General features: G+C 50.8%; 1 protein-coding gene across 2 annotated transcripts; it reads right to left on the bottom strand.

Annotated features, from left to right (window-relative positions):
• Positions 1–81: 81 nt before the first annotated feature.
• MCM2 (minichromosome maintenance complex component 2) lies at positions 82–20784 on the bottom strand. 2 transcript variants are annotated; one of them, XM_038565454.1, is made up of 16 exons: positions 20650–20784; positions 19577–19806; positions 16598–16773; positions 16209–16469; positions 15228–15447; positions 14735–14942; positions 12973–13107; positions 12497–12688; positions 6655–6748; positions 5133–5383; positions 4916–5042; positions 4206–4318; positions 3038–3286; positions 1745–1927; positions 1378–1533; positions 82–934 (listed from the first exon to the last, which is right to left on the bottom strand). In XM_038565454.1, the coding sequence occupies exons 1-16, from the start codon at positions 20653–20655 to the stop codon at positions 824–826; spliced, it is 2712 nt and encodes a 903-aa protein (XP_038421382.1). In that variant the 5' UTR covers positions 20656–20784; the 3' UTR covers positions 82–823. The 2 variants fall into 2 exon arrangements, with proteins under 2 accessions (XP_038421382.1, XP_038421383.1); XM_038565455.1 differs by lacking the exon at positions 20650–20784 and adding an exon at positions 20067–20171.
• Between the last annotated feature and the right edge of the window lie 4567 nt (positions 20785–25351).

Raw genomic sequence — 25351 nt, 5'->3', positions numbered from 1 at the left:
CGAAGTTGGAAGATGGGAAAGCCTTCAAGGGAAGTGCAGGAAAGCCTGCCTGATGACATTAAGACACAATTCAGACCAACAGCCAGCACTATTTAGATTTTATTTCATTCTATTAAAAATAAAAACTACAGAAACAAAAACTGAATATACAACGAGAGGATGGGGAATACCTCGCAGGAGTAAACCAAGGAACACAGCAATGGTGATGGCCAGTCCCTGGCTGGGCACCATTGTTACCAGGGATAATTCTCATTCCCAGCTCGCTACCACACTGACCCCGAGGGAAGCAGCAGGGGCGGGGAGGTGCTATGCCACATGTTGTGCGCTCTTCTGTCCACAGTTTCTCTTCTCACAGAAGCCCAGAGAAACCCGCAGGATAGAGTTCAGAAAAACATTACAAATACCTTGAACTTGCTCTTTGGCCAAAGTGGCAGAAGCATCCAGCACTGGGGACTCACACCAAGAGGAAAACAAGTTCTCATAACACCCTCCTGTGCTCGGTCACCTCAAATGGACTCTGATCCAAGGTGGAGACAAACCTCCCGCAGGCGGAGGGCTGCCCAGCGGGTTAAAGAGGCAAACTGCCCACCCCAGACGGCGTGAGGAGCAGAAGCTGGAGCCAAAGAAACAAGCACCCTCGTTCCCAGCCCAGCCTGAGCCCAGGAGACCAGGGGTGCAGCTGGGTGGTTCAGCTGTGGAGACCTGCACCCGCCCTCAGTGTCCCTCACTGGTTGGGTTCCGTGTGCCTGTAGAGTGTGGAGTCAGCCCCAGGTCCGCCCTCCTGCCTATGATGTCCACAAGCTACAGTGGACGGTCCTGAGCCTCAGAACTGCTGAAGGATCATTTTCCGTTTCAGGTCATGGCTGAACCTGTTCATCCTGAAGAGCTCACTGTCGTAAAAAGCAGACAGGTTGTGGATGTTGATCTGACGAGCCTGAACAGAGAAAACGTCAAGTGAACCATGAGAATGGGTTTCAGCCTGTCTGCAGCAGGGCCCTTGATTCTTGTCCAATGTCTGAGGTCCACTCAGGGCAGCGGGGGGTGGGGGGGTGGGAGTGGGGGGGTGTCAACCAGCACAGAGGTGACGGAGTCGGGGTATGGAGACAGACACAGGGCATGAAACCTCAGCTCTGCCAACTGCCTGTGAACATGGACAAGCTACTTACTCAGCTGCCCTGTGCCTGTCTCCTCTGTAACACGGATGGTAGTAATAGGACCGACCACTATCAAGGGTGTTAACAGCACAGAACAGGGCTCAGCACACCAGGACACTTAATAAAGGGCTCCCATCCGAGGTCTGCCCACTTAATGATGCAGCAAGGACTTCTTGCCCCCAAAGAGGACAGACAGCTCTCCAGGAAGCACCTGTGTCCATACCTTGTCCACCAAGTCCTTCTCAGGCACTTCAATAGTGTCCTGCTGGGCCCCAAAGCGGTTGCGCTGGTATGTCACCTGTTCTGCCACTAACTGCTTCAGGATGAAGAGCAGCAGCTCATTGTTATCACGCCGGAACGAAAGGTAGCGGGCAAAGGTCTGCAGGGAACAGCGGAAGTCACATGATAGATACCTTCCTCACCAGGACCCTCCAGGCTACTACGGGATGACCAGTCCCTGCCTCCACCACACTCCCATCATGACTGGCCAGAGCAGCCAGGTCAGTGAGCTGTGGCTGCAGCCAGGAGGATGGCAAGGCCCGGATCCAGAGCCTTGGGAGGCCCGCCACGGCCGCCACACTCCCACCCACCTTCCTCATGCTGCGCATGACACTGAACTTCTGCGTGTCGATGAAGCTCTCCAGCATCACGCGGATGGCCATGCTGACGTCATCCTCTATCACATAGTCGCGCAGGTGAATGCGCGCGTGGGCCTCTGCCATGCGGATCATGGACTCAATGTGCCGCACTGTGATGGGGATGCTGCCTGTCGCCTGGAAGAAGGACAGTGTCAGGTCTGCTCAGGCAGGAGACAGAGGTGAGAAAAATGGCGAAGTGGCACGGCTAGTGGCTCTGACAAAGGCCACACGCTCGGGGCCTGCCACTACCCCGCCTGCACCTTCTCTCCCCCAGCTCACTGTGTGCACCCCAGAGTCTGTAAGGTTTGTAGCCAGCTGTACTAAGTTTTGTCACATGGTAAGTACTGCACATACCCCTGCAACAGAAGTGGGAAACAAAGAAGCTGTTTGTATAAAAACTAGGTCAAATTCTCTCCAAGGACTCAATGAAGCTGCTGTCTTGGTTAGGTGGGTGAGACCTACCAATCTACAAGAATTCTGCAACCCAGGGATACCTGGGTGGCACAGTCAGTTGAGTCAACAACTCTTGGTTTCAACTCAGGTCATAATCTCAGGGTCGTGAGATTAAGCCTCATGTTAGGCTCCATGCTGGGTAGAGTCTGCTTTGAGATTTTCTCTCTCCCTCTCCTCCTGGCTCACTCAAGCTCTCTCTCACTCTCAAATAAGCAAATCTTAAAACAAAAAAAACCCACACAATCCTGCATTCTAGCTGCATGCAACGTGCCTTTATATTTTGCTCCCCCATGAAAGAACTGATATGTGTTCAGACAACACGTTTTGGTGAAATTCACAAAATCAGCACAGAACTTAACTAGTGGCCAACACTTAAGACACCTTGGCTTCAAACCCAATAGACCAATGCATGCACGTTTATGTTCCATCTGGAACAAAATGGTTAGGAGACAGCTACATCTAATTTTTTTTTTTAAGATTTTATTTATTTTTTAGAGAGAGAGAGAGAGAGAGAGAGAGAGACAGGGCAGAGACACAGGCAGAGGGAGAAGCAGGGTCCCTATGGGAAGCCTGATGTGGGACTCCATTCCAGACCCCGGGATCATGACCTGAGCCAAAGACAGACGCTCAAATTCTGAGCCACCCAGGTGTCCCTCTACATCTCATTTTTTAAAGGCATTCTAGCTCTAGGTCTTCTTAGATTAACTGACTGCACAGCTAAAGAAACTTCCACGGTGCCTCCCTCTCTGCACCCTACTCCACCCCCTCCGAGGCTGCACCCTAGGCCCTTACCATGGACTCTTTCCTCAAGTCACTATACATCTTGGCCACCTTGTCCTGGTCCATCTGGTTGAGCTTTGGGTGGACCTTCTCCTTGGCATAGATGATGTACTTCTTCAGGACTTCCTGCGGCAGGGGTTCCACACCATATGTGTTGGGCATGGCAGGTTCCTGGGTGCCACTGCTACCCAGCCCCTCCTCCTTGTTGCTGGGGTGGTGTCTGATGTGGCTTCCAACCACAAAACGGGCGAGCATCTCATCCTAAGACCAGAGAGGGCAAGTTGCAGGGTGAGTAGAGTCTCATGACCTGGCTTGGAGTAAGTCAGCTCGTTGGAAGAAGAGAAAGCTGCATGTGCCGGAGAATGACATTCTCACAATAGCATCATCCAATGCCTATTGTGTGCCAGGTAGCTGTGGGTGCCGGGGGTAACTGGTACACGTGACAAAACCCTCATGGAGTTTGCCTCTTGGTGAGGGGAGAGGGGACAGAGACAGCTTTCAAAATAACCACAGAGAGAAACATGCACAGGGTCGAGGGGATGAAGAAACTCCTCCAGCTGAGGCTGCCAGAACGCCTCAGCCATTCAGCAATCTAGAAGAGCCTTCCAGGAAGAGAGAAGAGCACACTGACAAGCCAAGGCCTGGCAGCTGCAAGGGAGGGAAAGGGTGTGTGTGGCAGGGGTGGATGAAGTGAAGGGAGCAAGGAGTGGAGACAGGCCCCGGGGCCTCATGGGGCCAGTGGATGCTCTGCTAGTTACAGCGAAAGCTGCCAGTGGGTTAAGAAGAGGCATAGTCCACCTTATGTTTTCAGAAGATGGGCCGGCCTCCAACTGAAGAAGACCTTATATGGGGTGGGAGTGGCAGCCAAGAGGCCGACCATAAGAAATGGCAGTACTTTGGGTCAGGGCGAGAGAAGCCGGGACTTGGGTTGCAGCAGGGAAGCAGTGAGGGGCAGGAGGGTGCCAGTGGGAGGGCCCCTGGGCTCTGCTGTGAGACAGTGGACTATGCTGGCTGGGTGGCTGGCACAGCCCAGGGGAGGAAAAGGAAACCACGGCTGACTCTGGGACAAACACCACAGTCTGAATGGTGCCCGTCTCCTCACCTTACAGAACACAGGCCTTGAGTCTCACTCAAGGTCCCCAGAACCTACTGCACGGGACTGGGACATGGGGTTGTGTACCTGGACTGGGTCCACCGTGTCCCTCACCACACACAGGACATCGAAGCGGGAAATGATAGGTTCTGTGAGGTCCACGTTATCTGAGAAGGTGAGCGAGGGGTCATAGCGGCCACCTGAAACATAAAGGCACCCCTCCATCAGGGTCACGCTCCCTCAGATCTGCTCTTCTGAGCAGAAAGTTCTTGCCAACCCCAAGATGCTTCAGTAATAAAAGAAAAAAACAACTTTGGAAGAAGACAAGACGCTGCATCTACCAGGCATTCTCGACGACTCAGAAAAGGACTTTCCCCCGTGCGCTTGCCTGAAATAGCCTTTACACCGAGAGTCTAACCAACTCCTAGCAGGAAAAACCTAGAATAAGATGGGCAAGGTGCCTGGGCTCCCTGCCACATGTTGGCTGGGATCAATAATCAACTCCACCCAACTTAGACAACGCGCTAGATTCTTGCCTCGTCTTCTGAGGAAAATGCCCAAAACTGGTTCTGAGAACACAGCTCAAAAAAGACTGAAAGTCCTGCTTCCACGAACCCGCAACAAGACCCAGGGGACAAAGGAGGGTTTTCGGGTGCTCAGCTCCTTCCTCAGACCGTGGGACTAGCCGAGGAGTGCTGCAGGCTCCAACTGCCCAAGGCAAGGCCTCTCTGGGTCTTGCCTCCCTCTGGCAGACTCCCTTGACTCCATGGCAGACCCCCACCCCATGCCTGGCATACCTATAGGGTTAGCTGCAGCGATGATGGTGCAGCGAGCCTGCAGGGAGGTGACGATGCCAGCCTTGGAGATGGAGATGCTCTGCTGCTCCATGGCCTCGTGGATGCTGGTTCTGTCCTGGTCATTCATCTGCATGAGGTTCAATGCATGACATTTGCTCCAACTGCTATCCTGTTAACTACACCCCAAATCCTATCACCACATGGTCCAAGGACCTACCTTGTCAAATTCATCGATAAGACACACTCCTCGGTCAGCCAGAACCAGGGCGCCTGCCTCTAAGGTCCATTCCCTGCTGACGGGGTGCCGCTGGACATATGCCGTGAGGCCCACAGCCGAAGCCCCCTGCCCAGTGGTGAAGATGGCACGGCTAGACACTTTCTCGATGTATTTGAGGAACTGAGACTTGGCTGTGCCAGGATCTCCACATAAGAGCACGTTGATGTCGCCTCGTACCTTGTGCTTACCCCCTGGAGGAGACAGGATGGAGGGGAGGATGGAAGGGAAGGGAAGAGTGCAGAACATAGAGCTGGGTTATCCCTAGTTTCTCAGCCTACATATGCTGATGGCAAACCATATCCTCTAGAAAGGGATGCAAGACTCTAGGACTAGTGATCCTATTTCTGGAGAACTGAACCCAGAGAGATGGGGGCATAAGGCCACTTGTATAAAGACACTCTTAGCAGGGATCCCTGCGTGGCTCAGTGGTTTAATGCCTGCCTTCTGCCCAGGGCGTGATCCCGGAGCCCCTGCATCGAGTCCCACATCAGGCTCCTTTCCGGGAGCCTGCTTCTCCCTCTGCCTGTGTTTCTGCCTCTCTCTCTGTGTCTCTCATGAATAAATAAATAAGATCTTTAAAAAAAAAAAAAAAAAAAAAAGACACTCTTAGCAAAGGTTAAGAATCCGGGAGCAGTGCAAATAATATTCTCCACCGAGAGCCACATATGCTATGCTACAGAAACCTTGATACAGTCGCTTATGGGAATAAACCTGCTCAGTACACACCAATACAAAAAGATGCTCAAAACATGGTAATGAACAGGAAATTGAAAGCTAGGTATTTTATCTAGTCACTTACACAGATACAGGAAACACTGCATTTATTAACAGAAACATACACATGACATGGGAAGTGTGCTACTGTGTAAGTACACGTGTAAGTCTACAAGTGGCCATGCAAAGGCCCAACAGTGCACACACATATTACACTGATCAGAGTGACCCACCAAGAAGGGACTGGATTAGAAACAGTGCTCAGCGTGGACTTTCATCTTTCTGTGACTTCTAACAATTTAAGAAGAGGATGCAATCATAATCACCTCTCCATATTTATGTATTACTTTTATAGTTAAAACCGCCCAAGATAGGGCAGTCCGGGTGGCTCAGCGGTTTAGCGCCACCTTCAGCCCGGGGCCTGATCCTGGGAACCCAGGACCGAGTCCCCTGTCAGGCTCCCTGCATGGAGCCTGCTTCTCCCTCTGCCTGTGTCTCTGCCTCTCTCTCTCTCTCTCATGAATAAGTAAAGAAAAAAATCTTAAAACAAACAAACAAACAAAACGCCCAAGATGCCACAGCCACAGGCTACGCTCTCCCTACAATGACTGAGCCACACATGGTCTGGCCATCTGCTAACACTTACTTTCTCCCCAGGCACCCAGCCTTTAAATGCCAAGTCCTGCCTTGTCTGGTACCTGCAATGCAGAGGTAAGGGTGGGGGTGGGTAGTACCCAATGCCGCTCACCTGGGTTTTTGGGCTCCCCTCCAAACAGTGCCAGTGCCAGGCCTCTCTTGATGTCTTCATGCCCATAGATGGAAGGAGCAATGCTGGCAAAGATCTGAACGGGAAGAAGAGCCAATGAGAATAGGAGCCTCTGCTCTGAGTCTGGGCCTACCCCACACATGCAATAGATCCCCTACCCACTCCAATCTCAGGGAACAAGGGTGTCTCCAGCCCCAGAGCCCACACCACAGCTGTCACAATTCTGCCAGGCCCCAGCACTGAGCCCTACTTTCTGACCCTGGGTCATGCAATTAGCTGGCTTGTCCTGAGAATCACAGAACTTTATAGAGCTTAAAAGAACTTTGGTCCCACCCTTTTTCTGGTCCTATTCAGAAAGGACTACCCAAAGGTTGCAGAAGGGAGACAAGACCCAGGTCCACGAAACAGTGCAGTGTGTGGGAAGAGGGTGGGCTGATGGAAGACAGGTATCACGGCTCAAATTCAGAGGGCGGGGTAGGTTCTAAGTGAGAGGTTTATACAAGTGCCTGGCTCCTGGGTATGCTCTGGTAGCCAAATATGATAAATATGGAGCATTCAGAAGATGGGCCCGCCAGGAAGTCACCATTTCAACTGCTAAGTCACAAAAACACCTATTTGGGTGTGAGACAGAGAAGAGGAAAAGACAATCTCAAAATCTGCATGATTTTTAAAGATAAAACCAGAGACATCAAAGAAATGTCTTGCTGGTAGGAAGCAGCTTCCATCTCTACCTACACGCTTTTACTGTTCTCCACCTTTCTGTCATCTGCACGGAGGGGCTCTGCAGAAGCAGTGCATACACATCCTTTCTTCCTGCCAGGTGGAAGAATCAATCCCTCGGGGCTATTGGAAGTGTGAAGGTGGGAGAAACTCCATTCTTAGAGCTGGAGTTAGGGTTCAGCGGTTTATCCTGCGGACAGCTACTCTCCACTGCTGCCAGAGGGCAGTGTAACCAGCAGGTCCTTCTGGAAAGAGGATCTGCCGATACCACTGGTGTTGGGGCAGAAATGCCTCCGGCTGTTATTTTAGGTAGTAAGTTAGGGGTGGAGGTCAGTTTCCACATGGACACTTTTGCTCGTTCTTTCCGTGGTCCTAATATGTCCTACAAAACCGAGCCCAAGGAGACATAGGACAACATTAGCTGGTGAACAGGGTTTCAGGCCTGGTACATGCAGAGGCTGACCTCTCTAAACATCATTTTCCACTGAAGGAATATTATACTTCCCACAGGCCTATTTGGAGAAATGGCCAAACCCAGGTCTGGGGCAGGAAATATGTAAGAGATACCTGTGTTCTTATAAAAGAAAGAAGGAAGCTATCAGAGAGACCTGGAGTCATGCCAATAGAACTCAGGGACAACGGGCTTCACACTTGGCAACTAGAGGGACACGCTGGACATCACCCAGATGGCCACTGCAACACCAAAGCCTCAATGACATTCAAGTCCGTTCATCTGTAATGATGCTCAATGGTCACCTCAGGAGGGGAACCATTCATTATTTTGAAAACCGGTAAATGGAGGGAAAGCACTACCCTGCTTTTTCCCAGAGGACCTCTACCTAGGCACAGTCCAATAGTTAGTAAAGACAAATTTCTCTATGTAGAAGTATTCCAGAACATAAATGAAGAAAGATGTGGAGTTAGAAGACTCTCATTTTGCAAACCAAGGATCCTTAGTGGCTGCTAACATCAGAGAGACAAGACGCCCTGGTGGGAACGTAGACCTCTGGGGCAGTCTTGCCACAGACCTCACCCAAAAAGAAAACTTGGGAGACTGAGTAAGCATGTGCATTGAAGGCACAATTCACAGAATATACACAGCCCAGGAATATGTTCGACAAAGACAAAATCAGCAACACCTAGACTGTAGAAATCTCAATAGGACAGACGACTCAGATTCTTCCACAAAACTGAGGAAATGGAGAGGGGACCTACGACTGAGACTTAAGAGACAGATCCACCAGTCCCAACATGCGAGCCTTCCTTGGATATCGACACCAAGAGACTTCTAAAAAATAATTAAAAAGCAGGATTATCTCAGAGATGTAGACACCAATCAAATACTTGGCATTGTGGAACCTGTGTTTAAAGTGTTGTCGTGGCGCTGTGGTTAGATTTGGTAGACAGAACCAACAAGACATCCATGGTCAGCTACTGTGTCTTGAAGTAGCTGCATAGTAACTGAGGGATAGGCATGTCTGGATACAGCGGGTGTATACTCATATACACTCTAGTATAGTGTATACCCTCTATACCACACTGCCTGGATGGGGATCCTGCCTCTGCCATTAGTGGCTATGGCGGGTGGCAGCTTACTTGACCCTGTGCCTCAGTTTATTCATCAATAAAACCGGCACCCGTGACACCTCCATTATAGGATCATTACTGTTGTTACTCTCTAGAAATTACCTACATGGTGTCAAGACGATGCTTAGTGTTCAGTATGTATGGCTCTTCCACTGCAACTGCACCCTCACCTGTGCTGGGAATGTCAGGAGAGCCAATCCGCCATGGATGTCTCATCCTCCTGTACATCTTGTGGGTGTGGCAAGGCTGCCGTCCCTGACCTCTCTTTACCCAACTTTTCTCAGGGCCGTTCCTGTAGCAGGCACCCCTGCAAAGATGAGGTAATGTCTTCCTCCAGGACTGAGAGTAGCAGGCTTCTTCCCTGACTGTTACACACCAGCTGCCCAGACTCCGCTCCCCTTCTGCAAAGCACCCGCTGTATCCAGATGGGCCTCCCTGTAGACTGGAGGACAAGGGAGCAACCATGCTAAAGCCTATGCTGCCCTGTTACTGACCCAGCTGGTCTGAGAAAGTAACTGGCAAACGTACTGCTGGTAATAAAGGTAAAATGAGGGGCGCCTGGGTGGCTCAGCTGGTTAAGTGTCTGCCTTTGGCTCAGGTCTCAGGTCGTGTCCCTGGGGTCCTGGGAACGGCCCCAAGTTGGGCTCCCTGCTCAGTGGAGAGGCTGTTTCTCCCTCTCCTTCCCCGCCCAACTCAGGTATAACTCTCTGTCACAAATAAAATCTTAAAAAAATAATAAAAACAAAAAAGGTAAAATCAAACCCAGACCTGCCAAGGAATGACCTGCTTCCCATGAAGTAGTCCACTTAACCCTCATAATGATCCTAGTTCCTCCATATCACTAAGGAGGAAACAAACCAAGGCTCTGGTCAAACTGTTCCTAAATAAGAGAGGCGGGACCTGACCCCAGATTCCTCTGAATCTGAAGCTCATGCTCTTAATTCTCAATACACACCGCCCCATCCCCCTGCTCAGAACAGCCCAGCATAGAGTGAGGCCAAGTTCCCACCTACACAGCTACTGTGAGCACAAGAAAGTGCCCAAGGGCTATTTTTATCCTCCTCCAGTCCACATACACTGTCTGGGGGGGGCACACCCATCCAGTTTTTGTAGGAACAATTTCACTTTTGTACTGAGCATGCAATAGCACAGCATTCACATGTGCACCTCTATGTAACCTTCAAACAACTCTACTGGGTGCTACCCACCACATCTCACCCATCTTACCCATCTCACCGTATAGAGGCCAGATGCTCATCTGATCACACAAGGATTACGCCAAAGTCCAAACCTAAGGAGTCTGGCTCCAGACTCATTCTCCCATTAGTTGTTTAAAATCTGTCAGGGGTGCCTGACAACCACTGGGCAGCTCAGTGGTTGAGTGTCTGCCTTTGGCTCAGGTCATGATCCTGGGGTCCTGGGTTCGAGTCCTGTGTCAGGATCCCCACAGGGAGCCTGCTTCTCCCTCTGCCTATATCTCTGCCTCTCTCATGAATAAATAAGATCTTTAAAAAAACAAATAAATAAAAATTTTTAAAAATCTAAGTTTCAGGCATGGCATCTACCCCTTGACTATTTCTGTGATCAGGCACCACAAAATCAAATGTCCCATAGGCAAGTAAGCTGAGCTCATCAGGTTAGAGGGTGGAGCAGTGGGTGGCTGGGACAGATAGCAGGGAGCTGTCCCCATCTGAAAGGACAGCTGCCCCTTGGCTCTCCCAAGAGTAGTTGCTGGAGAAAAACAAAGACCTAGCACTGACGGGTGCTTGGATGGTCACAAACTGAGGCTTCCAGATTTTTAGGTGCAATCTCTTAATTCCTAAAGGATGATAACTAATTCAAAACTAAATGCAATAAAAAAAGAAAGGGAAATAGAGAACCACCTACCAACCAAACCCGTCAGCAGGATGCAAGTGGCCCATAGGCCACTGATTTGCAAACCTCTGGCTTAAATAATTCAAATGAACCCCATCATTTTTGGATCTTGCCTGTCATCCTTTCAGTTTGTCCCCAAAACTGCCAAGTATGGTTTCTTTGTCCAAGTTCTTGGTAAAAATATCCATGCTAACAGTGGACAAAGGGGTCAGTACAGACCAACCCTCCCTGGTGATCATGCAGCCCTCCCTCCCTGACAGTGTTCAGAAAGGTGTCCCGCAGAGATGTCATCATCTATAGGAGGGGCCCCTCTAGATCCTTCTCAAGGACCTGTTTAGAAGGCACCCTCTGCAACCCTGTGGAGGTCACTGTGTAAGTGTATAGGTTTAACTGAACTTGAGCAGCCAGTACCATGCTAGGACGTGTCTGCCTGGCAAGATCAGCTATGCAGACAAAAAGGCAGACAGGGTAACAGCTATCGAGGTCCAGCAGTGTGGCCAGAGCCTTCTATGTTAGGGCACCGAGGAGCAGTTCTGGAAGTCTGGGGCACAAGGCATACACAGGGACTGCCCTGTCCCAAGCCTTGTTCAAGTCCAGCACGTCCTGTCTTCTATGCTCTATCTGCTGCTGTTCCTGTCTCCCCAAGAGAGTGGGAGAGCAGTGGCTGAGAACTGAAGCAGAGGGAAGAGGGCAGTGGCAAAGTGTTCTAGAAGCACACTGCTCCTTCAGTGCGTGCTCACAGCTGATGCAAGCCAGGTGCGGAAACTGCCTCAAATACTTGCGAAGAATCTGAAAACAGGACCATTGTATTAGTACTAATTTTCCTCTGCAAAAAGCAGGAAACAAAGAATCGTGGGTTGTGGCTGTCTTCCTCGGTTTCTGATTCTGTGAAAAGGTCCTGTTTCTTTCTTATCATCGGGGACCCTGATTAACTATGAGCTCCAGGAAGGGAAGAATTGTGTCTGACTTCCCAAGATCCTAGAACACGGCCCTACAAGCATTCAAGGTCTGAGCTTGCTGGCAGAATGAAGCTCTCATTCTCCAAGGTTGGGAAAACCCCTACCTATCCTGGTGGAGCCCCAAATCTTGGTGGCCGAGGTGGACATGATGGAGGTGAGTGCGTCACATATGGTCCTGCCCTCTAGGGAAGGATCCCGTTTGCTAAACCAGCCAAATGGAACCTGCGCTGATTCACTGATTCACCTGAATTGAGGGTCTGGCTCATAAATCCCTAGCTCCCCCACCTTCAGCAAAAATGTCTACAATTAAAACAAAAAGACCTCATAAACCTAAAACCAACTTGGGGATGGTGTTCTTCCTAGAGAAACAAGAGTTGGTAGGAGTCTGATTTCTTTGTAAGAGGAGTTATTCCTACTGTCCACCTGTTTCAGCTTTGAGCCTGGGCTTGACTCGATCCACTGACTCCTCACCACAGCCCTGTCCCACCGAGAAGCCAGTCTGGACACCAGCACTCAAGCTCCTCCTCAGAGTGCACCGCCCCCTCTCCCTCAAGGCAAGTTTACCAAGCCAACACTGGGAAGGGAAAGAATGAAGAAGGGTAGACCCCAGGACCTGGGAATCAGAACCATGGTTCTGGGTGCTCCTCTGGGAGCACGACAATCCCACCCAGACTTCCACCTGCCTTCTCCCCAATTTGCTGGTCCTTGGAGAGACTGGTTATCATCTTCACGTCTTCGTCTGTCAGTTCCCCCACAGCGACCTTATTGTCCTTCTTGGCTACGTGGTTGGCTAAGATGACAGTGGCAAAGACAGGGAAGCCGTTGGCCGTGTTGAGGGAGCCATCATAGTTGTTGTGGTAGATGCCAGTCAGCTCCTGGGAGAGGAGAAACAATCCAGAGGCCCAGCCCGGGGTTAGACTCAGGGGTGAGGTCCTCCTCCCCACTGCCTCCATTGTCTGATTCTCCTCTTCAACTCCTCTATACCAGACAGCAAAAAGAGTAAACCAGAAGATTAATCCAAAACATTCCACCGGCCAGTCCTTTACAAGGAGGGAAAGACTCTTCTTCCCACTGCCAGCAACCCTCTCTGCACCATAGATGCCGATGCTGATTTCCTTAGCAACTCGGCTCCCTCTGGGCCTGCTTCTGGGCCACTTACTATCTCATCTCCTGGCTTGCAGCTGTCCACCAGATCAGCGAGGAGGATAGCATCCTTGGAGCGAGGCAAACGGCCAGCCGCCACTTTGCCAGGACTTTCCTGAATTCGGATGCGCTGGTAGTTCTGGTAGATGGTCTATGTGGGAAAAGCAGAAGGTCAACTTTGGACTCCTTCAAGCACTGACTTATGTCACCTGATCCTGGCCATGGCCCCATGAGGAAGGAGAACAGACAGGATTCTTATTTCCATCAACTGACTAGAAAATGGAGAGCCATTCTAGAGAAGATAGGGAACAAGCCTATTGGGACCAATGCATCAGTGGACAGTCTCCACTGCTGCCACTACCCCGTGGATGCCTCCTGCCAGTCAAGCACCTGCTATATGCTGTGGAGCCAAGCCCTGCTGCATACAGACGCCACAGCCAGGCTGCCTAGGTTCAAATCCTAGCTCCGTGTCTTGAGCTGTGTGATCTTAGGCAACCATGTTCCCTCTCTAGGCCTTCTCTGCGGAATGGGGATGGTAACGCTCAAAGTAAACCCTCAGGGTAAGGATTAAACCATGTCCTATGTCAAAAGCACTGAAATCAATGCCCAACAAACAGTGAGCTCCACTAAGTGTGGGCTCTGCTGCCAAATGTCACATGTCAACATTTTGCTGTGCAATTTAATGTCCATTATTTCATTTCATGTCTAGAAAAGAGGCCACATAACACAGCCGTTAAAAGCAGACACTCTGGGTTAAAATGCCAGAGTTCTAACCTTTGGGCCTCCTCCTAGCTGTGTGACCTTGAGATCGGTAATACCACCTGCCTCAAAATGTATAATGAAAACTGAATTATACATCATCCCCTACTGGCACCTTGCAAAATACTCCAGAAACCTCAGAAGTAATTATTACTCATGTAGAAGCAGGGCCTGAAACCCTGTTCCTGTTTAGACTTCTCAAGAAGCTTCTAGGAAAGTAGACTCTTAAGGAGGATGAGCTAAGCAGGCAGGGGACTCTGGGCAAAGGTGTGGGCTCGGCTGACATGTGGCCTTGCAGTTCACCCGACCCAAGCAAGGTGCACCTCGACTTTACATCAGGTCTGCTATTGGCTCTGGGCTGCCACAATCATAAACCCTCAGGGGTTTTCTGATAAAGTGGTCTCAGCCAGAGCACTTCTCAGGCGCAGAGTGCTGAGAGGTCAGCAGCAGATAATCGCAGCAAGGCCATAAAGGGAGTCTGGGCGTCCCCCACCAGTACAGGGATGACCCCAACTGTAGAGATGCAGTCATTCGAATACAAAGACAAATGTCCCAGCAGCTTTCAGCAGGGCCTCCTGAATATGGCACCGCGATGTCTAAGCTAGTTATAAGCTAGAGGCCCCCAGTTAGAGGCCCAGAGAGGTTGGTACCAGAAATGTCAAGGGAAAGCCCCTGAGTAAGGGATGGGGAAACAGGTGCCTTACTATGGGGGCAGCCTGACAAGTGAGCCCAGTTTTGCCAGATCTACACCCCCAACTTAAAAAAAAAAAAAACAACACATCAATTTTGACATTTTAAACAAAATGATCTAGTTTTAAAATATTGGCATAAGTTCTTGAAAAATGCCCCACAGGCCAAACTAAACAGGCCAGCCAGATAGATCTGATTTGCCTCAGGGTGTGGCGAATACACAAGTCTATGCTGTTTTCCCACAGCTGCCCTGCTAATCTAACTGCTTAGAGGTGGGGCAGGCCCTGTGTAGACAGGAAGGGCAGCCAACAACGGGTGCAGCCTCTCACCTCCTCCATGTTGACTTCAAAGGGGCCAGCTGACTGACACTCAGGACAGGAGCCTGGCTTCACCTCCTGGTTCTGGGACTGACAGAAGGGCCCCAGCACGAAGCTACACTTGTTGCAGTTGTACTTGACCATGCTGAGCTGGGGCAGGACGCCTGTGCAGCTGGTCACCACCCCGCTGGTGCGGATTAGCTGGTTCAGGTGCAGCTGCCTGCAGACACGAGAGGGCATATCAGTGGCCTGGAGGGCCATATGATTGATCCATGCCATTCAGAGATTGGGGCTATAAGTGAAGTGGATCTGGAAAATTTGGGGTCTGGAGCCATCAGATCCACATCATTACAACCAGTACAAGCCAGAGTGCCAGGAGTGAGAACTCTCCTTGGCCATAGCCAGCCCACCCAGGCCTGTGGCCCTGTTGCCGCTCCCTCTAACGAAGCTGAGCCACAGGGTGGTGGGAACCCAGACCCTCAGGCTCACCCTGCCCTTGGCTTACCTCAGGGAGCGCAGCTCCTCTACCAGAGGCAGGTGGGAGATGCGCACATGGATGTGGCTGGCGATGCGGTCGTATTTTGGGTACATGGCCAGCACAACCTCCAGGGCAGCCTCATCAAAGATCTGCAGCAGCTCTGCTGGTGCCTCTGGCAGGAAGTAGGCCAGGACATGCTCCCGGGCTGCCAGGTCTTCATAGTTCACTACAAGGCTCTCGCGGTTCTCTGGTGGTAGGAAGAGAGACCAAGCAGAGCTCAGCCAGGGACACAGCAGGCAATTTCTTTCCCTTATTATTGCACAAGGGGGAGGGCCTGCCCACCCAAATCCTAGGCTTGGCGCCAGAAACCCCAGCCCTAATTTGAGCGTGCCCTGCTTTAGCTACACGACTCAGATGAGTGATACATCCTGAGCCTCAACTTCCCAATCTGTAAAATGCGGACATCACACAGCATATGAAATCACATTAAGGGAAATAATACATGCGGGATGCCTTTTACAGGAGGACTGCAAACTCAAAATGCCTAAAAGGGCCAGGAAGGAAACCTGTGAATAAACTATGTCAAATACAAGACAAAAAGGGAGTGGAGTGGACAGCAGGGGACCAAGATCTACATGCCTCCTCTTAAATGTAATTCCCATTCCACAGAAATGTACTACTTTCTGACTCAAGTAGTAATCCAGACTTTTACATCAAACATGTCTTATCTTAAGCATGTCAAACACCACTTCTGTGGTCCAGACGTTCCTGGACAGCCAGCAGAGCATCTGAGAGCATACAATGCTTTTTGTATTTGCCTGATGATGGACACCTCGGGTGTCAGGTGCTGGCTCCTGTCTAGCGACGGGCAGGTGGCTCGGTATTCCCTGCAGTTCACATCCCTATGAAACGTGCTGTTAAAGGCCCAAGGGAATGACCCCTGGAGAAGAATTCTGCAAGGTGAACTGAGGTAAGTGGAGAGGCAGACAGGACACGTGAAAGCCGTACCTTTACACATGTCGCTGATGCGCTCCTTGAAGACGTTGTGGCCGTGGCCATCCACATGGGTGCGCAGAAAGTTCTTAAAGCGGTGGTGGATCTCCAGGCGTGGGCCTGCCATGCTCACCCACTCACGCACTGAGTGGCCCTTGAGGTCCTCTAAGTTCTCGATACTCTCAATCATGTCTTCATCCTCCTCGCCATCCTCTGTGGCCCGCTCTACCTGGCGGCGTTTCCGGGAAGGGCGCTCCTCGTCCTCCTCATCACTGTCTGGGGGCCAAAGGGATACCCTCATGTGAAATTTTCCTGCCTTCCCCAGAACTCCCTTTCCTGGCCTCCCGAGACTCTGGAAGCTAGGACCAGCTTGAACCTTTGGAGGTGCAGACATTTGAGCCTACCATACAGAAGCCCACGGCGCATGCGGCCCAGGCCCCGGCCAGCCTCTCGGTCACGCTGCCGCATTGCCCGTTCTGCTGCCTCTCTCTGACTGGCTGTCAGTTCCTCCACGTCCTCATCATCCAGGGCCAGTCCCTCGGCCTCGTAGACATCCAGTTCTGGGATGGCACGATAGTCCCTGAGGGAACACCAAAACATACCCTGTTGGTATAAAAAACAAACAAACAAACCCAAAAGCCTGCCCAGGAGCTGGTGCTACTCCAGAAGAGTCCCAGATTAGGCAGGCTGGGAGTCCCCAGGCCAGAAATACAAAAGGCTCCAAGAGGATCTCCAACAGAGACAAATTGTGGTCAGTGCTTGCAATGGAATATCACTCAGTCTTCAAAAGGAAAGAAGGCTGACCGTGCTACAAGGCAGGGGAATCTTGACGACAATGGGCTCAGTGAAATAAGCCAATTACAAAAGGACAAATACTCTTAGGATTCAGTTTGGGGAGATGAAAAAGTCCTGGAGATGTTTGCACAACAATGTGAGTATACTTAGTGCCCCTGAACTGGACACTTACAGACGGGTAAGATGGTAAATTCTGTATTTTTTGTATTATGTGTGTTTTGCCATGATAAAAAGCAAGGGGAAGGTATGTCCAGACAGCTTTGATCATCCAATACGAAATAGGAATTTGAAGAACCACAAAACCTTCAGGCAGCCAACCCCAGTTTCCCAAAGGGGCAGAAATTCTCCATGTACTTTCCCCTCCCAGACAAGGTCGCCTCAAACCCCTTGAAGTACTGGGAAGGTCTACTGACATCAGCCAAACCAGCCTCTCTGAAACACCCGCCCACTGCCTCAACCCTCTCAGCTACTCTGAGACCTAAGAGGACTTGTTGTCCACGATGTGACCTGTCAGGTATTTCAAGGGGAATGCTGTCTGCACAAGAAACCCACTGAGAGCAAGGACAGCTTTCCTCCCTGCAATTCTGGGAAGTAGACATCATTACTCCATCTGTAAGATGAGGGAACAGGATTATGGAGATGATAGGGCTTTTGCCAAGAGCCACTCAGCAAAGCTGGGTGTCAAAATACAGTCCAACCACAAGCTGCAGGCTGTTCCCTGATACCATCCTACCTCCCTGAGACAATTGTCTGGAAAATTCTCTTTTTTTTTTCAGAGTAAATGGTTAAGGGGGGGGGGGGGGGGACGACTGATGCTTCTTTTTTGGAATGAACTCAGAATAAGTAATCCCATATTGCTGATACCAGAAACAGATCCCAGAACCAGGTAAATGTATGAGCTGATTCATTTCTGAATTCTTAAAAGTTCTCAGTTAAAAGATATTTGTCACACTTTTTGAGAATTCTAAGTCACACAAAATGTCCTCGGTCCTCAGTGAAATTCTAGTTGGTCCGTAAAAAAAAAACCAATAAATTGGGCTTTATCAAAATAAAAAACTTTTGTGCCTCAAAATACGCTATTAAAAAAAAAAAAAAAAGAAAGGCAGACTGGAAAGAAAATATTTGCAAATCATGTTCTGATAAAGGACCCAAACAGAATAAATTTTAAAACCTATTGTAATTCAGGAATAAAAAAAATCAAGCAATCCAATCATAAAATGAGCAAAGGATCTGAACAGATATGTCTCCAAAGATATATAAATGGCCAATAAGCACATAAAAAAGATGTTCCAGGGCAGCCCAGGTGGTTCAGTGGTTTAGCGCTGCCTTCGGCCCAGGGCGTGATCCTGGGGACCTGGGATTGAGTCCCATGTCGGGCTCCCTGCATGGAGTCTGCTTCTCCCTCTGCCTGTGTCTCCGCCTCTCTCCCTCTCTCAGTGTGTCTCTCATGAATGAATGAATAAATAAATAAATAAATAAAGCCTTAAAAAAAAAAAACAACAAAAAAAGATGTTCCACATCATTAACCACAAAAGAAACGCAAATCAAAACCCCAGTAAGACATCGCCACACACCCACTGGCTAAAACTGAAAACCAGAAAATAACAGGTGTTGGCAAGAACTAGAGACTAGAACCCTCATACCCCAACTTGTTGGAATGTAAAATGGTGGAGAGCTTTCGGGAAACAGTCTAGCAGTTCCTCAGAAGATTAACCACAGAGTTAACATACAAGCCAGATACATGCCGAAGTAAATCCAAAACGTACGTAACAACTTCAGAGCCGATTCTTCCCATGGTGTGGCACATATGGCACATCCACTCTCATCATCTGGGGTACTGGTTCTTAAAGCAAAGATCCAAAAAGTCCAGAGAGCCCCGGCAAGTCCTTCTGCTGGCTCCCAGAGGGCACTCCCCATGGATCATGGGGTGGCCTGTACAGTACTAGAACCCCTGGTCAGAGTAAAAGGTGGCCCAATGGAGAGTCTTCATAAGCTCCTGGGTATTCAAACAATCCTACTATTAGTATATCTACCAATCCTGGTTGTGAATACATGGTAGCGCCAGGAGATACCCAACCCTGCTCCCTTGCAGGCATATTCCACTACCTTACCATTAAGCCTTGTAACCTTCAATACTCGTTTATATTTTTATTAGGAAGTGTGACAATATCTAACTCCAGGCCTGATACAGATCAGGCATGATTTATTGCTGAACTGCATTAAAACTTTGATTCATCAGGCACCCGCACAGTTTCTCTGATGTTACAGAAAATCACTCAGCCGCCTGCTTCCTGTTCTTCCAAGTCACCCATGGCATCCCTGATGCGGTCCACCACGTGAAGAACTCCTTGCATTCCCTAAGGTGCTCAGCTTGGAGCTGAGGCTTACCCAGTCTGTGACACAGCAAGTTACACACACCTGTGTTGTGATTCCATGAACCTGTCTCCCGCAGACCCCGCATCAAGGTGCACTCATAGGCAAGGGTACTCTGATTCACCTACTTCCCTGTACCCAAAGCAAGGCCGCCAGCCACACAATGGGCTCTCCAGAGAACTATCTGCTGAGTGCCTAGCCTTGAATGAAAATACCTCTCCATGCCATCTCCAATAAGCTCCTCTCCATCTTCTTCCTCTTCATCCAGGGGTCCCTCTGTACCCAGAAGCCCCTCAGACTCATCCTCAAAGGGGGGAAGATCACGGCCAGGGCTAGAGGTCAGGGCATCCATGCGACGGGAGCTTCGCCCTGGGCTGGAAGTAAGAGGATCACTTCTCCGCCGCTGGGCTGGGCTGGATGCCACAATGAAGGATTCAGATGATTCCTGCAGGACAGAGAAGGTGAAGGTTGACTTAGTATCCTATAAGGCTGTCCTTTCCACCTGTAACCCTGTCCCCTGACACTCCAAACCCCCTCCAGCCTCAAGACTTTGCATTTGATGTTCTCTCTGCCTGGAAGGCTTAACTGTGAGGTCCCTGAGCCAATGGCTTCTCAAACATCACTTCCTCAGGTTCTCCAGGCACTGACGTTTCCCCATGCCTCCTCCATGCCCAGTCACTAAGGACACCTCATTTGTTTACGTACCTGTTTCTCTGTTGCCCCTGCATTCCTCTCCTGTCAGCCTGCCTTCCTACCCCATAATACGCCAGACACTGCGGCAGGAGTCAATACAAGAATGACCCAAACATAAGAGATCTGGAATTTACTGGGCTAAGGGACAGACAATAAAGACGACGAAAGGACAGAATATACTACAACACGTGCACGAAGACGGGGACCTTGTCTGTCCTGTGCACACGCCGCGCCCGGCAGGGAGCGCGCCCCACAAGCAGAGCGGACCGGCCCCAAAGCTCGGGGTCGGGGATTCGGAGCTCCCGGCCCGGGGCGGGACAGGCGCGTCCCCGGGCGGATTCGAGCGGCGTGGAGCCCGCCGGCTCTGCAGACCCCGCCAGAGAGGTGCAGGGGGGAGACGGCTCGGCTCCGAGGCAGAACCCAGGGGCCCCAGCTCATCCGGAGGCCCCACCGGGGCGGGGCGGGGAGGGGCCCGGGGCCGAGAGCGCGCAGCCCCCCGCCCCAGCTCCCCGCGCGCCCGCACCGCCCGCGCCCCCAGCCCTCGCGGGGGCCACCCGCCGCCCCCAGGCCCCCCGGGGCCCACCCGAGCGCTCACCGCCATCCCAACGCCACGCTTCCCGCCGCCGCTCCAGCAACAACCAGTTTTCGCGCGAAAAGCGGCTCACGTGACCCGCCCGAGCCCGGGAAGCGTCCGGAGGAACCCGGCGTCGTGACGTCGGCCTGGTCTGCGAGCGCGGGGGCGGGGCAGAGGAGGAGGCCCCGCCCCCGCCCCGGGGCGCCCCGCCCACTCCGCCTGGCGCGCCGCCCTGCTCCGAGCTGTCGGGACCCGCGAACCGGGGGGGGGGGGGGGGGGTGGGCTGGGGCTGCGAGGACTTGGGTCGCCCCGTGGCGGTCCTCCAGATGAGGCCACTTGAGTTCAGAGCCCTGCCTTCTGAGGTCTCCGAGAGCTCTCAGGCTGAATCCTCCAAGAACCCAAACGGCTCCATAGTTGTCGAAGGCCACGATTGATGTTCTAGTAGAGCTATTTTCACCGAGGAAAGCAAAGATGCAGAGGCGTTCCAAACAGAAAGAACGCCATTTCTAAAGATGCAGAGAGCGTGGCACAGCGGGGATCTCTAAGAAATCCCGTAGTTTTGGTTCAACAGTTTGTGATGCCCAGGACGGGGGAATCCCTCAGGCTGCTCTTGGCTGGTGGCCGGTTGAGTTGAAGGCTGTTGCTGCTGTTCTTCCCTTGGGCTAGGGTAGGTCCCCTGGTGGGCAGGGCAGGGTTGGATGGCAGCCCTCTCCGCCACAAACAAGTATCTCTGGATGGAACCCAGTGTAGGTGCAGGAGGGATGATGAGGACTGGGAATATCCAAGAGACATTTAGGAGATAGAGTCCATGGGTGTTGGGTATTGAGCAAGACGGAGGCGCCCAGGACCAGATGGCACCCCCTCTAAGATGGGGAGTGTAGGAGGAAGACAAGTTTGGGGGGAAAGAAGAGAAGTTTGTTTCTGGCTGGGTTGAACCTGGGCCCTGAGTGGAGATATTTAGGAGGTCATTCAGTGTTTAGGTCTGGGGCTTGAGAGAGTATGGGCTGCAGTTGTAGATTGTCTTGAGAGTGGTTGGACAGTGAGTGCCATGAGAAGAGAAGCCCTGGGTCTCATACCTGGGAAACCCTAGTAGATAGGAGGTACCAATAAAGGATGCTGGGCAGGGGAATGGGATACTGGGAGCTACTAAGGAGACGCTAGAGAAGGGATGGTGGGTGGGATTGAATTAGTTATCTATTGCTGCATAATGAATTATCCTGGAATCCAGCAGCTTAAAACAATGACTATGTATTATTGACGTGACTACGGGTTCAGGATCTGGCTGTGACAGCTGGGTGCCTCTGCCTCGAGGTTTCTCACAGTGCTGCCATCAAGGTGCTGGCATGGCTGCAGTCTTACCTGAAGGCTTGGCTTGGGAAGGATCCACCTCCCTCATGAGGCAGGATTCAGTTCCTCCCAGGCTGTTGAATGAGGACCCAATTTCACACTGGCCCTTGGGTGGAGGCCTCCTTATTTCCCTGCCAGGTGGGCCTCTCTTTAGGACATCTCACAACATGGCAGCTGGCTTAGCTCAGAGCAAGTGAATGATAGGGGGAGAGAGGCCATATGAGACAGAAGTCACGTCCCAGAAGTGATGGCTCATCACTTTTGCCATTTTCTGTTTGTTAGATGCAAGTGGCTGCATTCAGCGCACTCTTGAGGGGAGGGGATCAATCAGGACCATCTCAGAGGCTGCTTTCCAGCAGGGGGTCAAGATGGTAGATAGGATCAGCAGGTGACAAGCGGCCAAGAGGTTAAGTTTGGTAGGGACCAGGAACCATGGGTGGCCCCAGCTATAGCACATCTGTGCCAGATCAGCATCAGGTGTCACATTGGTGTGTGTTGAGGAGGGTGCAGGGAGGTAATAAGGGTGAAGGTGGACAGCTCTTTGGGGAAGTTGGGCAGTGGGAGGGGGAAGTAACAAGTGGGATGTGGGGATTAGGAAGGGCCTTTCTTTGAGATGAGAGATATTTGGGCATGTTTACATGCTAATAGGAGGAGGGTAGGAGAAATGGAAATGCGGAAGAGGGTAGGGGGAAGCTTCTGTTATGCCCCCCCCCCCCCCCCCCCCCCGTGATCCCTGCCTTCTGCTACTCACACCTGTGGGTTATCTCCTCCCACATGGACCAGAGTTGGTCTGTGTGACCAACAGCATATGACAGAAGTGACTGGATGTCATTTCAGAGATTAAGTTATAAAAAGATTGTGCCTTTTCTCTCCTCTGTCTCCCTCTCTCCGTCAGATGACTCACTTGGAGGGAAGCCAGCTGCCATATTCTGAGGACACACAGGCAGCCAGCCCTGCGAACAGGCCCACAGAGTTGAGAACTTGGGACCCCAGTGGAGAACTGGGGATCCCAGGCAACAGTCATGTTGGACTCACTCTGGATGCACATTACCCTGGGGCTTTATTTTTCTTACCTCAGTAGGCATCCAGCACTGGACATCATCAAGGACAAGCCTCCTCCCACCTTCAGCTTGGGGTTTTCATCCTCAAAATCTCTGTCTGGCTGCTCCTTGTCTAGGCAATGCATCAGAGAAGAGGTCAGCTCATCTTGGACTAAGCCTAGCTTTCTCTCTTTGTCAACTGGTCATGAGGGGCCTCCTAGCAGGTCATAGGTGTGAATGAGGGAGAGATGCCGGTGGGACTGTGGTAGATGATGGAAGAGCTACAATGGATCACATATGATCTGTTGGGCCCACCTGAATTTACAACCTAGCAAGCCTGATAGAACCCAGTTCATTGGGAACAGCTCTGGCCTTATGGTCACTCGCCATCCCCTAGTCATCTCTATGAAGGGCCAGTAACCTAGTGGAATTGCTTTTTGAATTTGTATATAATTCTCCACTATAGGTGGCCTGGCCTTACTCTAGAACCCTAGGGGTGTACATTATGGATTTCCTGAGAGGGCTTGCCATAAACTTTACACCGCATCTTTACCCACCACCTATGCCTCTAATATTATAGGATCCTTGGGTCCTGCAACCTATGAGACAGCCTTTTTCTGTGAGCCATACTCAAAGCTGGAATCTTTTACGTCGCCCAGAGATATATGGGTCACAGCAGAGTTCTTAGATGTGGAATATACTGTCTCCAGCACCCAAAGAGTGGGTTCTGGCATTGTGCTTCCTTCCCTGGAGTGGGGTATGCAAGATGCAATCATTTTTCCTTTGGAAGGGATGTCCTGGTGTGCCCCAGACCACTAGACTTCACTGAGGTGGCAAGCCCCCACATCTTCACAGGAGTTATCTTCCATCTTCTGGAGCACCTATGTCTCATCTAGGTCTTCATTTACTTGTTACTTCTTGTTCAGCCAGCCAGATTAGTAGGATGTCATTGATACAGTGAACTAACGCAAACGTTCTGTCAAGGGTTCAGATGGCCAGGACTCTTTGGACTATGTTATGACCACTGGCCTGGGGCAAGGCCATAAATGTGAGTGGCTGTCTTTCCCTGTGAATGTCAGTGGTTTCTGATACAGATGGTCAGATTGCACGCCAGCCCCTGGGTACCTGAGGTCATGCTGCTCCATGCAAGGACACTAGCACGGAAGCTGTCATTGGGGCTACTCCTGGCTTGAGTTTGCAGCAATCCACTACCATTCTCTGTATTGTTTTAAGGTCAGACTGATGCATTAATTAGGGATATGATGGGGCCTATCTCCAATTCCATATGTTTTAGATCTTCATGGGAGCACTAATCTCTGCATTTCTCCTGCTATGTGATATTGTTTTTTTACTTACTGTGTTGCCTGAGGCGGGTGGGTGGGGCAAGTTTCAGGGACTTGCACTTGACCTTCACTTCTGGGAAAACTCCCCTCATACAGACCAAGGAACCATGTGGGCACACTGCCAGCCAAACCCAGAGGTTTATTCAGCCTTGCTGGCTGCTCCTTTGGCTTCGATGGTTGTATGACCATTGCACCTTACTTTTCTTCTGATAGCTGAGCACTGTCATGCTGTTTCTGTCATTTGAAGATTTCCATTTCTCTCAGGGAGCCCTGTTCTGTAACAGCCATGGTTCAGAGAGGATGATCACGTCTGAGCCTGGTGCAGGGCAAGGAAGAGAACTTGAGAATTAGATCCTTAACTACCATTTCTTGACCTTCACTGATACCACACTCTGTCCTGTGTGTAGGGGATACTGCAGTGAATAAGACCCTGACTCTGCCCTGAAGGGGAGGGGATGATATAGATACCCTAAGTTATTCCACAAGTTGAAATCCTGCAGAAACCTACACATGAGGCCCAAAACTCAGAACATAGAATGCAGAATTGTCCCTTGCAATAATAATCAAATTCCTCCCACCCCCCAGAAAGTTTGTACTGTCTGAAAAAAAAATTTACAAAAAAAGAAAGATGGAGGGCAGTCTTTTGGCCTGGTCACAGATTGTCCATTTCTTCTTCCTGGAACATGGTAAGAAGGAAGTTTCCTGCTCCTTTGAGGTTAGGAGTGGCCCAGGACTTGTTTTTGCCAATTAAATGTGAGTGGTAGTAATGCTTTTAGTTTCCTGGCAACTCTAGAAATTGACCCCGACTCCCCCCATAGCCCATTCAGGAAGGCAGGCATCTGTGTGGAGCACAGTCCCTCCCGGCTGATACAGAAACTGTGCACCTCGACCACCGTCCAGGCTGGGAAAGTCCCAGACAAACCAAATCCTGGATGGTCACCAGGTGGTGACGTCCTAACCTTCTCCAGTTTTAGAAGAACGGGGCCAATCTTA

This window comes from Canis lupus, chromosome 20, assembly GCF_011100685.1.
Source record: "Canis lupus familiaris isolate Mischka breed German Shepherd chromosome 20, alternate assembly UU_Cfam_GSD_1.0, whole genome shotgun sequence".
Lineage (NCBI taxonomy): Eukaryota > Metazoa > Chordata > Mammalia > Carnivora > Canidae > Canis > Canis lupus.
Note: the sequence above shows the minus strand (reverse complement) of the source record. Positions and strands in the feature narration are given on the sequence as shown.